A 12,442-nucleotide genomic window follows, 5' to 3' on the forward strand; every position below is an offset into this window, starting at 1 on the left:
AATATGTAAACAGTGCAGCAGTGTTGCGGATGAGTTGGAGCAGAGCAATTTATACTTACAGAGTACATACGTTTACAGAGGAGATAAACAGTAGCTTTTATGAGACGAAAACCAAAAAATATTGCATGAATGAGACTGAAATATCACGCCAGTTCTTGAAAAGAATACTTGGCGCGATGCAAGTGGCAGGGCAGGTGGCTTGCTTTCCCTTCCAGCCTCAGACCCAAGAGGAAAAGCAAATTTGTCAATGTCCAGGCTGCCTGTCTCCTAAAATCAGTACCTCCTGGAAGTGAGTTAAGATACATCACAAGTAAATAAGTTATATAAACAAGGGAATTATATCATTCCCAGTCAGGGTCTTTTCAGAATTCACCACAAGAAGACATATTCATAAACAAATCCTTAGTTACAAAAGTAAATTTATTATTAGTTCACTTTTACAATTTCTTTTTTTATTCATTGTAACAATTTATAAATAACTCCTGGTCATGGTCACCACATTCAGAGACAGGTCCAAAGTTTGTGTTGTTTGAGAAGTTATAAAACCAAGTACACTTTACCTGTATGTTTTTGAAAAGCATGAAACAACCCACAGCTGGCTCTGTTGTTCAGTACTGCAGACAGAACAAATGCTACAGACCTACAGCACCATGGCTTGTGGATTTCGAAGCAACAGAGGAGCCAGCCTTAGTAATGCCCGAACCGGCATATTCAACTGCTTGAACTTCAAAAGCAGCTCAGAGAAGTTGCTGCTTCCTAAAGAGATTAAAGAAAGAAAGAAAGAAAGTGAGCATGTATTGGAGTAACATTTGCTCAATAAAAGAACTATCAGTAGAGAAAGGAGTCAGCCAGCGTTCAGGGTTTATTTCTGGAGATGTGCTCACTGCTATTCATCTTGTTGCAACACTGGTTAAAAAGTAAGTTTTCATACAACAATGTTAAGAAATCCCAAATTCAATTAACGTGGCAGGAACTCCCAGAACGGAGGCCTGTAATGAGTAGAGACGACATACAACACCAGCATCTTCATAGGGGGCTTTTGACCTGAACAGATACTCAGGCACCTGATTGGAAAACATCCAAGGTGAGAGAGAGGAACCTGTACAGTCCACGTGTCATCACCTGCACAGGACTGCCAAGCTGTGGCTTCTGGGAAACCTTCAGCAACAGATTCCTCTCACCACAGAGGTGATAACATTCATGTTCCACCCCTAAGCAAGCCACAGAGTTCCCCAAATTAAAGTCCAGCTGCATTTCTTTTGCAGTCTGAGAAACCTTAGGCAAGTGGAGGTGGACTGGTACAGCCATAGGTTGGCCTTACAGAGGGAAAGAGAAAAGTTGAACGGCCCAGAATTTCCCTGGATCCCCAACAGGATTACTGCTGGAAATCTAGAAGTGATCACTTTGATTAGATACTTCTAGGAAATGAGATTTAAAGGAAATTTGGGCCCAACAGAAAGAACATCTTCACCATTTCAGCCCGTCTTATCTGGTCCTGCTGCCTGGGAGAACATCATTGCCTGCAGGTCAGGAAAAAGCCATGGCCATTTTTATATAGGCTAATTCTGACTTCTTTAGTCCTGCATAAATTCTCTACCATTTATGTCCTGATTCAAGACAATTAACAAGGATAGAAATTCATGGGACAGCTTTCAGAGGAAATGCAGGCCGACAAGTAATTTACAGGATGTGCTCCTTTTAGTATACAAGGCGAAACCCAGGAGCACACGTGTCCATGCAAGTTCAGAGAGCAGTCCTGCACACTGCCTGTCTTACCTTCCAAGCCTCCAGCTGCCAGCTGACCTGGTGTCAGGACAGAATGGTAAATAAGGAAGCAAGCCAGCATGCTCAGCTGAGATTCCTCCGTGGGCTGCCCACTTAAGTAGGAATGCAGACAGATATCTCCTCCAGCTGTAATACAGAAGACACTGATGAAATTTAGGGAGCAGTCGTGGGAGGAAACAGAAAGGAAAGAGAACAGTATTTCCACAGAAAAACACTGCTGGAAAGAGTCCTCATCTCCCTACAGAGCAGGCTAGGTGTTTGCTTTCAAGCCTTCTTCATTCTGCTGTGGTCACCCCCTTGCTTTTGCTCCTAGGAAATGCTCCCAGTGTGATATTAGGGAAGTATTTTCTCTGGGAAACATACCCTTCCCCATTAACTAAACTTCCCAGCAATATAGCCAAACATAATCCTTCAGTGAATGCTTCACACCAAACACACTAAACTGAAAACAAGTTGATTTGTGCTAACATGCAAGTGCCTTCCCTTCAGTTATCATTTTTCAGTACTTCTGAAGCAAAAGTCAACCCAGATCAGCAAGATAAAAACACTGAATTGCAATCAGGGCTGTAGGGTTAAAGGTATCTTCTCTCTACCTTGAAGCCACTGATCCAAAGTATTATCGATAGTGCACTTCATCACAGGCAGAAATTCAGAGTTCATGAAGAGTCCTCGATTTGGATTCCTGCTTATCCTCTCCTGGTGACTTCTGGAACTGAAAAACTCTAACACCAGCTTTATCTGCCACAGCTCAAACGTCTCAGACATTTCTCTTCTTTCTAATCTTCTCACAGCCTAGAAGAGGGGAAATACAAAGTGATTGTGAGAATGTGAATTGCAGGAGCAAAGAAACATTGCTGTCAGAAACATGAATCCTAAACCCCACCTTGCCAAGGGCTGCCCTTCTGAGCACCTGCTGAGAAAAAACGCCAGCTAATGTTTCTGGTGTAATTTCGGTTTTCATTAACTTAGGTTACTTTCCAACTTGCCTTGAAAATCTCTGCTATCTCCTATAAGCTCACTAATATGTCTCCCCTTCCTCCTTTCAGTCTTCTACTAAAACTACATGATATTCCTATGCCAAAGCTTTAAAGAGGAAAGCAGCATTTACTCCACCTGATCTATTGCTATGTACGTGGGCAGCATCTCTGGATTTTCCTGGGTAACGCACTCATAGAGAATTGAGGAGAAAAGATCCAGGATTTCCTGTTTCTGATAAAAGACACATGTTTAACAAAGCACATACACTAGATACAATTTATTTCAAGTTCTTGCATTGCTCACATCTCCTTCCATTAAAGTTAACCCATGCACTGACATTCCATAAATCAGCAATGTTACACAGAACTAGGCATAATGTGACTGTATTTTACTCCCTCCCTCAAGCCATTTTGTGCAAAGACATACAATGCAAAACACCCTAACCCTTCTGCAGAGGCTTCACCCAAATGCTGCAGGACACTGAACAGGGCCCTCAATATTTGTTAAACACATGCCACAATGAATACTACTGGTGTACACAACTCCCAGCGACTGTGATGTAACCAATAGTGAAAAAGAAACAACCCAATCCAGCAAAAACTACAAGATTAACGCTGTTTTACATCTTTGTATTACAAAATATCCCTTAGAATATTCCCTGTTCCCACCACTCAAAGGACTGAATTCCATTCCTCAGTCTATCATAGTTTTTTCCCACCTTTTATTTGTGCAAGCAAGAAACCACGCTAATGCACACCCAGGCATCATACCTGGCCCATGTTCACAGTTGGTTTGCAGAAATAATCAGCGAATGAGAACAGAGCAGGATCAGAAGTGAAAGCTGAAATTGCTTCTGGCTAAAAAACAGATTAAAACACACTCTTAATATAAACTTTTCTAGTTTATTGCACAAGCGCAATAGCAATTCATACTCTACCCTGCCTTCCCCAGCACACAAGTGAGAACACTATAACCTACATAAAGCGTATCATGGGCAAAACACGTCCAACGTTTCTGTCTGCCCACGACAAATGTGCATTGACATAGTTGCTCTTAGCTCAAGCTCATCACATGCCCTCTGTGAAAGCCACCAGACTTCCTTTCCCTCAAGCAAAGCAAGTAACTTCAGTACTCGTAACCATGTGGGAGAGGTAGGTGCTGGAAATAAATAACACAGCACGACCTGCTGTGCTTCCCTCAGCCTTTCTAGAGGCTGGAAACCAGTTTGGGAGCAATACCTTGAATGCCCGAGCTTCGGAATTTCGGTGAGTAACGGTCTGTGCTAAGAGACTGCGCCAGCCCATCGGGTCCTCCTTGTAGGAGAGCTGCCCAGCTCTCAGCTTCACGTACAAGACACCACCCTTTGAAAGAATAGATCTGAAATAACAACATTGGTGCTTACTTTAAATTGATACATATGCACAATGGGGCAGACCTGTAATGGAAATGTCAACTCCAAGAGCTCATACGCAACAATACCCCTGTTTAGGCTTTGTCCTGATTATTTAAATCCTGTCCCATTTGTGCATCCACAGAATTTTCTGGGCATACTGCTATTTAATGGTGATGTGATGGCAGGCAACAGTGATGAAAAAGGTATGAGCCCTACTGATACAAGGAATGTAACTTTCTGAAGCCACTGCAGGTTCTTGTTAGACTCTTCTAGGATGAGCACCCAGCTCCAAGAAAAACTACACAAGTCAGTATTCACAGTGTTAAAGGCATGCTGTGATGATCTTGCCTCCATGTAAAAAAAACCAAACCAAAACCAAAACCCACCAAAACCCAAAAATAAACCCCCAAACCAACCCCCCCCCATTTCTGACTAAGCCTACAAACAGAAGCGTGCAGCAGTTTGAAGTTACACCACTGCAAAGCAGCTGCATGTTTACCTGATTTAGAGTATCAGTTGCACCATTAACTGTAAGCACTAGGCATCCTTAAAATAACCAAATTATCCGTATTGAAACTAACCGCTTAGCATGACAATATAGCAGCAATTCACATGTAGTAAGACAGGGAAAATTATTTCTCACACGTGCATTTATCTCCAGAACAATGCCAGCCAGGTCCCTACCATTTTAAAGGGCTAGGGACAAGATGTTGTGACATGAGACACAACTGATTAAAAGCATCTGGTGACCCAGAGAACATCTAGGTCCAAAGGCAGCAAGCTCCTCAGTCACCCACGCTGGTTTCTGCAGCACAGGAAGGCACTTTTGGACAAACAAATGCTTAAGTGTGGTAAAGGCTCAACCCAGAAGGACAAAGCTGGCTTCTGCCAGTTCCACTGCAGCACATGAATCAGCATGTGCCTTCTGAACTGGAGGACTTCGTGCTCCACCTCAGCCCTGTTCGTTATCTTTAAAGGCCCAAGGCCCAGACTGATAGATGCTGCATTGTAGTGTCTAATTCAATCTCAATAGTGGCATTTAAAGTAACTAGAAAAACGATGTTAATGATTTGAAAGAGGCAGTTGGCTTCTTCTACACTCCTCACAGCAATGAGTTACACTGTAGGCTGCTAAGCACAAAGATGAGAATGATTTTACCCACAGATACTGTATTCCGGTAAGATTTGTTTTTCACAGTTGCCCGACAGCAGGTTAAAATGCAGCAAGCAGTACTTTGTATACTTCACATAACATGAGAAAAATAGTATTTCACAAAGTAGTAACAGTTAGCTAACTACTATATCAACAGCTTGGGAAACACAACATCATAGCAACTAAAAACTAAACTAAAACCATGAGCTTAAGATGGTTTCTGGTTCTGCTCAATCCCGCTGCCAATATCTGCGGTTTTTACTATCAGGTTTTCCCCTGACCTGTTTTTGCATGAATTATTCACATCAATAGGTGAAACCAACTACGCAGTTTCTTTCTTCACCCTAAAGTGCTGTCAAATGCACAACAGTGAACTGATCAAAACCAGACTTCTTTCCAAACCATAGGTGTAAAAGTACAAGTTTAAACAAAAAAATATTACTATAAGGTCATTATTCAGTTAAGCATTATAAAGAATACTTACTTTAGATGATTCGTTCCCTTCCTTAAATCTATTAATAATTCCCAGTACCGTGGTCCCTTCACTCTGATCTGTCAATGTAAGCATTTTTATTATATATATATATAACCAGAATCACAAAATCAGGAGTTTTCTACACAAGCCCGCAGTTCTTTCTGGGCCCTTACAAGACCACATGCCCTTTTTATAGTGCTACCCATCCAAAAAACTCAGAAGAAAGAGCATCTAGCTCTGTCTCTTCTACAGTGAAGTTTTCTGGCACAGGGAACCTCCTGCTACATCAGACCCTGAGAGCATTATGGTCAAGACTAAAGGGATGCATGTGGCATAATTTAACACATGCCCCATAGCAACAGAACTGTCTTTGGAGCCATTACTATGGGACAGAGTTGTCCAGAGTCTGGCTAAGGTGGGACAGGAAATCAAAGAAAAGTCACTAAGTCTCTGTTCTTGCACTATTTGTGATGCAAACCTGGGTGATTAAATTCCTCATTAAAATGCAAACTTCTTACCTGCTTCAGTAAGTGGAGTTCTGGAAGAAGCGTGGGTGCCATCAGTTCCTCGGTGGCTTCTGCATACCACTGTGTGCCCTTCAAAATGTCACCAGTATTCACATATTAGTAAAGCTCATATTTAATGGGTGGAAAAAAACAAAAGATGCATCTCCTTTATAACAACTCCCCTGGCAGAAGTCAGCCAGTTTCTGTTCCTGAGTTCTGACTAAATACATGACTTAGCATTGCCTTTGATGTCAGAAAACATAAGCCCAAATTAAAGGTGTATTTCCCATGGATGGATCACACAGAACATTGTGCAACTCAGGCACACTTCAACTGAAACGTGAGGGTTTGAGAAGAAGAGTATATTACAAACATGAAGAACTCTGCCAAAATCAAAGGGATCCACACCACACATCTTCTCCCCTGAAATCTCAAGAACCCTTTCTTTAGTTCTTTCAGTTCGTCTGTCTCATGTAAGCCTGTACAAAATAAATTCTGGAGAAAGAACTCTTCTGCAAAAGACTCATAATGCAAGCACCAGGAGAAACAATAAGTTGCCCATTCCAGCAGAATTAGGAGAAGGCTTTTGAAGCCACAGATCGTTCCAACCATCTGTGTGCCTTTGGAAGTCCCTCCTCTTTAGAAAGAGGGCAGCTATGACCCGGGCTCAGTTGTTACATGCTTGACTGTTTGAAGACTTCGTGGTGCCTTTTACTTGTCCTCTATTCTGCTCTCAAGGTGACATCAAAGCACAAGTAAGGTGTGAGTGGGCTGAGTACAGCCCTTTAATTATTCGCATAGAATTTGGCTCCTCTCCACCACAACTTGAAAACAAACCAAAGGCTGCTGGCCACAATAATGAAAGCAGCGTGTCTTTGGTACATCAGAGCCTTTAGTTGTCTCCCACACTTTCTCGAAGGCCTTTGCTCCTCACTACGCCCCAGACACATTACCTTGTACGTAACCTCTATCAGCGCATAACAAGGAGTGTTCGTATCCACATCTACAGGTGTTAGGAGCCTTGGTTCTGCTGCCAGCACGTACAAATGACGCAAAGCTTGAAGGTGGTACCTCGGGGAGGGAATAAAGAATTCAGCACAGAGTGGTACAGGAAGGGAATGGTCTCCAAATACCAAATTACACACAGCTTAATAACCAAACACAGCTCAATTTTACTAGTGAGAAAATTGGTTAAAAATATGAAGCCTACTACATTCCTACATGTGTGGGTTAGCTAACAGAACAGGACTTGAAGAATTACATCTAAAACTGATTAAGAGTCACAAACAGATCTTGCATGAAAATCTTTTCACCTGAGCAAACTGGAGCAGTCAGGTCACAAGAGCACAGTGTAGAGCCTCAGGAAATCTGCTTGTGTTTTCTTACCGATCAAATATCATTACCACCATGTTGTATCTCCACTCATTTCTTCTGTTTTCCACTTTTGAAAAACCTCCAAATATTTATTTTCAGAGTACCCAGGTAAAAATTCTAGATCATTTGCCTCTAGAAAACCTCTTTGTAAGATGATTATTTAGGAAATATGAACCCTAGCAAATCCTTACCGATTGTCAGTGCTGTGAACAGGGAAGTGTGGATACAGAGCACAAAGGAGAGCAGCAATTGAAGAATTTGAAGTGCTCAGTGAATACCTGTAGAAAAACATTATCTATTAGTTTCCATGCTAACAAACACTGGCAACTAGCACAGGTTTTCAAAATACTTTGGTGTTCCAGGGAAGGGAAAGACAGTAAAGTGCATACAGGCAAGGAACTTACAGATGTGTTCCTACAGCAGTCAAAATAAAGACCCAGTGGTAGGAAATAAACACAAGCCAGAAATATTCCTATCGCACTTCAGTAATGCAGTATCTAGAAGACAACAGGACTTTCATCTGCCATAGCAACTTCTTTACGCAACCATATGTTATAAAGAAAACCCAAACAATCAAGTAAACTGCACACTCCTCCAGCTTTTGCAGGTGAGGTGAAACAAGAAAAAACAAATCTCTTTGGTATAGTAAGTTACCTTCCTCCTCCCAGAAACAGAAGACCCAAAGCCATGTGGTGAGCCAGGTGAAACCCATAATTCATCTCTCCACCTGTCTTCTTGTGCATGAAACGGCAAAGCTGAAGGACTTTCAGGTTTCCAGAGCCAGCCATCACCATTGCAAGAGACAGCAGCAAGACGCTCAAGCACGTTTCGAGATTATAGTGACCTGTCTTTAAGTAGAATAGAGAAGGCATTATTACACTTCTGTGGTCAAACGCATGCTTCTGATCAGTCTAATGTGCTGCTTTCTACCCTAGCGTTTGAAAGCCACATTTCTCCGAAAAAGGGAAAGCGGAGAACCAGCAAAGTCCCGAACAAAAATGATTCACAGCCCTGCCACATTCTAGAAACAGTCTGTAACACAGAAAAGTAAAAGGGATGTTTTTGTTTCCATTACGGTTTTGGTGAGAGTTGAAGTACATCACGCAAGAAAGTCTCCTTTTCATTGAATGAAAACTAGAAAGAACTTACTATTGAAGCTGTTGGTGCTGACAAACACTTCAGGAAATCTGTTGCATATTTGTACTGGAAAGAAAGGAAATGCATACTAAGTACAGATAGAAAAGATAAGTTACAGCTCTATGGAAATTGAAGAGGAAAAATAAAAACCTCTTACCAAGCAGTTAAATGCTGCCAGATTTTCTGAACCAGCAAATCGAAATCCCAGTGACAAACATGCTCCAGCAATGATGTAGACATGAGCTTGCCTAATAAGGAACATAAACAGGAAATGACTAAACGTTTGTCTTTTCCTCATCTGAATACACATCACAAACAACTTTCTAATTAATAGAAAGGAAAATTGAAAAAAATTATTATCCCTTACAGAAAATGGAGAATAGCATTGCCTAAATATCAAGGGTGACTTTTTTGCACGTTGATACCTCTAGAGAGTTCAGACACATTTTTCAGAAGAAGAAAAATATTTTACATGTTACTTACGCCAATGTTTCTAAACTCAGGTCTTCAGATGAAGGCAGCTCTGTTGCATTAAGAGATATACTGTTCTCTCTTATGATCTAGAAAATGTAGAAGAAAGAGAAAAATTAATCCAGGGAAAACATATTAACTGAAACTCTGGGCATTGAGAATTTGAAGTAATACAGAACAGGTCTGTTTCACAGGCATATAAAAGTTGGGTTTTTTTCCCCCCACATACTATTGCTCCATTGTACTTCTGATCCAAAAGGGACACTTGGATCTTAAAGATTTCTAAAACAATAGCAAGATTGTGTCAGAAGCTCAATGTTACTGTATGTACTCAAATACGAGAGAAAACAGAACAGGATGAGACCTCAAAAGGCCATGTAGTCCACCAGCATCCTGTATTTCTGACGAATATTTATCCAAGTTATTCATAATGCTCAACTGAAACCTCCTTGCAGCAATTTTGCACCTGGCTTCTTGCTCGGGCAATGTGAAGCTTAACCCCATTTTTTTCTCTGGCATCATTTTGTCTTGAACAGTTGCATCCCTCCTCAATCCTCTCCTCTCTGCAGCATAATGGGATGGTAGACCCTGGTGCTCCCATAACGGTCCAGGAACCCAATGTAACCACCATCTCTGTCATGTTGACACAATTAACGTACATTTTCTTGTGCAGCTCATGGGACTACGGAAATGTTCACATGTAGAACAAGCCAGCGAGATGTAAAATTGGGAACTAAACACAGTAAGTGTAAATACCTACTTGAGGCACATTGCTATCAACCCACTTGGAATTGGGCAAGATGTCATCCCACAAAATCAGGCATCGAGCCAAGGTCTAAAAAAGTGAGAAAGTAGAAACGTAAGGAAGAAAGAAACCCAACACAAACATCAATGTTATTTTTTAATGTACCAAATGCATCCAGAAACGCAGACAATCCAGGTACCCACTAACAGCTTCTTCACTGTTTCTCAACCTTCACATCAGAGATGACAAAAATCACTTATTTTAAGAGATGCAAATTCTGCTTGCAGAAAAAAGAACCACAGACTAAGTCCTTGCAAGGTTCTCATCTTCATCTGGTAAATTGAGATGAAAATTCGCTAAGTACTTATAACAGATGCTGAGGCCTAACTTATTATCTGTGAAATTAATTTGGGAAAAGCAATAAAAATTTACCTAAACATTTAACTTAACATCCCACATAAAATGCCTCATTTGAATATTTCTCAATAAATTCTGTCTAGTGCTGCACAACAAGTAAGCTGCCTTACGACAAGCAGAAATCATTTGAAGGCATGAGTTTGGCTGGCAAGCAACAGGATTACCCACTATCTAAAGGATTCTGCGTGAAAGACTTTTTTTTGTATTGTTAAGTAGACTGATAAATGAAACAAAAGAAAATCTTACCCTCAATAAAAGGAACTCCGGTTTTACAAAGTCTAGCAAATACATGGTATCTGGCGCTTGAAGCCAATCAGCAATGGATCTGCAGAGCACAGTAAAGGAACAGGATTTCCAGATAAACAAAACTGAGCAAGTCACACAAAACAGTACCAATATTATGACAGTTTAAACTCTACCACAAGTTATTTCAAAATGTCTGAGCAATTCCAAGATTATTACCTGTTATTTGTCTTTAGGTAGATCATAGCAAGTGCAAGTGTGGCACCCGGACAAGTCACATCCACATTTATGGTGTCTCCCTCCTGTGAAAATTAAACTGGTCTCAAAGCGTGCATTGACTAGGAAGGCAGCAGCCTGTAGTGATGTGCATATGCTTTTAAAGTCACTTGGCGCATTGAGACACATGCCTCTCAGACTTTAACTACTGCTGTTTTCAACTTAAATGTGCAAAAAGCACCAACAAGTACCTTGATCTGATAACTGGGGGACTTGTGCTTCTCTCGGTGCATTCCTGCTTGGAATCGCCTGTGACCCCCAACCATGTACTGGTAAAGCTGCTCAGGAACATTCAGGTCTGACATGCCTATCAAATTACTGCCATGCTAAGGAATGAAGAGGAGAAGAGATAACATAGAAGCACCTTAAGTACCTTTCCCATATGAGAAAAATGAAGCATTTGGCCAAAGGCAGTTGCAAGTCAAGGATGTTTACAAAGGCTTGTAGTGATAGGACTAAGGTCAATGGGAATAAATCAGAGAGGGGCAGATTTAGACTAGACATGAGGAAGAATTTCTTCACTATAAGAGTGGTGAGGCACTGGAACAAGGTGCCCAGGGAAGTTGTGGCTGCCCCATCCTTAGGAGGTGTTCAAGGCCAGGTTGGATAGGGCCTTGGGCAGCCTGGTCTAGTGGGAGGTGTCCCTGCCCATGGCAGGGGGTTCGAATTAGATGACCTTTAAGGTCCCTTCCAACCCAAACTATTCTATGATTCTATGAAACAGCTCCTATTACCTCATCCCAATATGTAACGATTCCTCTACTAATTGCAGCTGAAATGAAGAGAGGCGCTTACCCCTAAGCAAACCATGCCTAAAGCTAGCCCAGATGCAAGTGAATAGGACTCTCTGTCTGTGCAGTACTCCATTTCTGGTCCAGGAGGGCGTCCTGGAGAAAACAAAACAGTGAAATAAATCTTTTAAAATTCCAGCTAAATAAACGTTGTTTAAGCACTACATTTCTAATCAAATGAGAGAAAAGAAATCATCCCTTTTCAAGAAAATCTAGAAAGTTCTCATTGAAGTTATAAATAATTGTCACTTAACCCATCCACCACCAAATGGCAAACCCCTCTAGCAGCAGTATGCATTGCTAAATTATATGGTTGGAGTCTAGAGATGGTGAAAATGCCATGTAACAATTGCGTATACTTTAAAACTTCTGAACCTATTCAAATGTTTTCAGCAGAGTTCAAAAGCTATCAATAGAAAAGACTGCACATATCACATTACCAGAAACACAACAGATACAATTTGACCCTTAGAATTTATTCCATTTTCTAAGTAATAAACCATATAGTCTCTTTTGACTAAAGTTACATATAAATATGATTAAGAACTTAACTGTTACAAATAAAATCTGAAGAACCATGCACAGAGAGGGGACACACATCAGATCAGAAATGTACTGTTCAGAATCAGCTCTCAGACTATTTGGAAAGCTTTAACCAAATCTGGAACAGAACTTAGGATACAATGGCTGTACTTCTAC

At 41.1% G+C, this 12,442-nt stretch overlaps 1 protein-coding gene across 2 annotated transcripts in view; it reads right to left on the reverse strand.

The window, feature by feature from the left end:
• Positions 1 to 402: 402 nt before the first annotated feature.
• Positions 403 to 12,442, reverse strand: part of ANAPC1 (anaphase promoting complex subunit 1) — a 33,969-nt gene continuing 21,929 nt past the window's right edge. For both annotated transcript variants that reach the window (XM_069850278.1, XM_069850277.1), the window contains exons 29-47: positions 11,748 to 11,839; positions 11,144 to 11,278; positions 10,896 to 10,978; positions 10,680 to 10,758; positions 10,032 to 10,106; positions 9,284 to 9,360; positions 8,958 to 9,048; positions 8,813 to 8,866; positions 8,318 to 8,511; positions 7,855 to 7,941; positions 7,243 to 7,360; positions 6,302 to 6,379; positions 5,793 to 5,860; positions 4,002 to 4,140; positions 3,534 to 3,620; positions 2,899 to 2,994; positions 2,379 to 2,577; positions 1,777 to 1,911; positions 403 to 756 (exon numbers count right to left, since the gene is read on the reverse strand). In XM_069850278.1, the coding sequence (XP_069706379.1) occupies positions 641 to 756; positions 1,777 to 1,911; positions 2,379 to 2,577; positions 2,899 to 2,994; positions 3,534 to 3,620; positions 4,002 to 4,140; positions 5,793 to 5,860; positions 6,302 to 6,379; positions 7,243 to 7,360; positions 7,855 to 7,941; positions 8,318 to 8,511; positions 8,813 to 8,866; positions 8,958 to 9,048; positions 9,284 to 9,360; positions 10,032 to 10,106; positions 10,680 to 10,758; positions 10,896 to 10,978; positions 11,144 to 11,278; positions 11,748 to 11,839 (2,003 nt within the window). In that variant the 3' untranslated portion in view covers positions 403 to 640. The remainder of the gene's footprint in view (positions 757 to 1,776; positions 1,912 to 2,378; positions 2,578 to 2,898; positions 2,995 to 3,533; positions 3,621 to 4,001; positions 4,141 to 5,792; positions 5,861 to 6,301; positions 6,380 to 7,242; positions 7,361 to 7,854; positions 7,942 to 8,317; positions 8,512 to 8,812; positions 8,867 to 8,957; positions 9,049 to 9,283; positions 9,361 to 10,031; positions 10,107 to 10,679; positions 10,759 to 10,895; positions 10,979 to 11,143; positions 11,279 to 11,747; positions 11,840 to 12,442) is intronic.

The sequence above is a fragment of the Phaenicophaeus curvirostris genome, chromosome 2 (genome assembly GCF_032191515.1).
Source record: "Phaenicophaeus curvirostris isolate KB17595 chromosome 2, BPBGC_Pcur_1.0, whole genome shotgun sequence".
Classification (NCBI taxonomy): domain Eukaryota; kingdom Metazoa; phylum Chordata; class Aves; order Cuculiformes; family Cuculidae; genus Phaenicophaeus; species Phaenicophaeus curvirostris.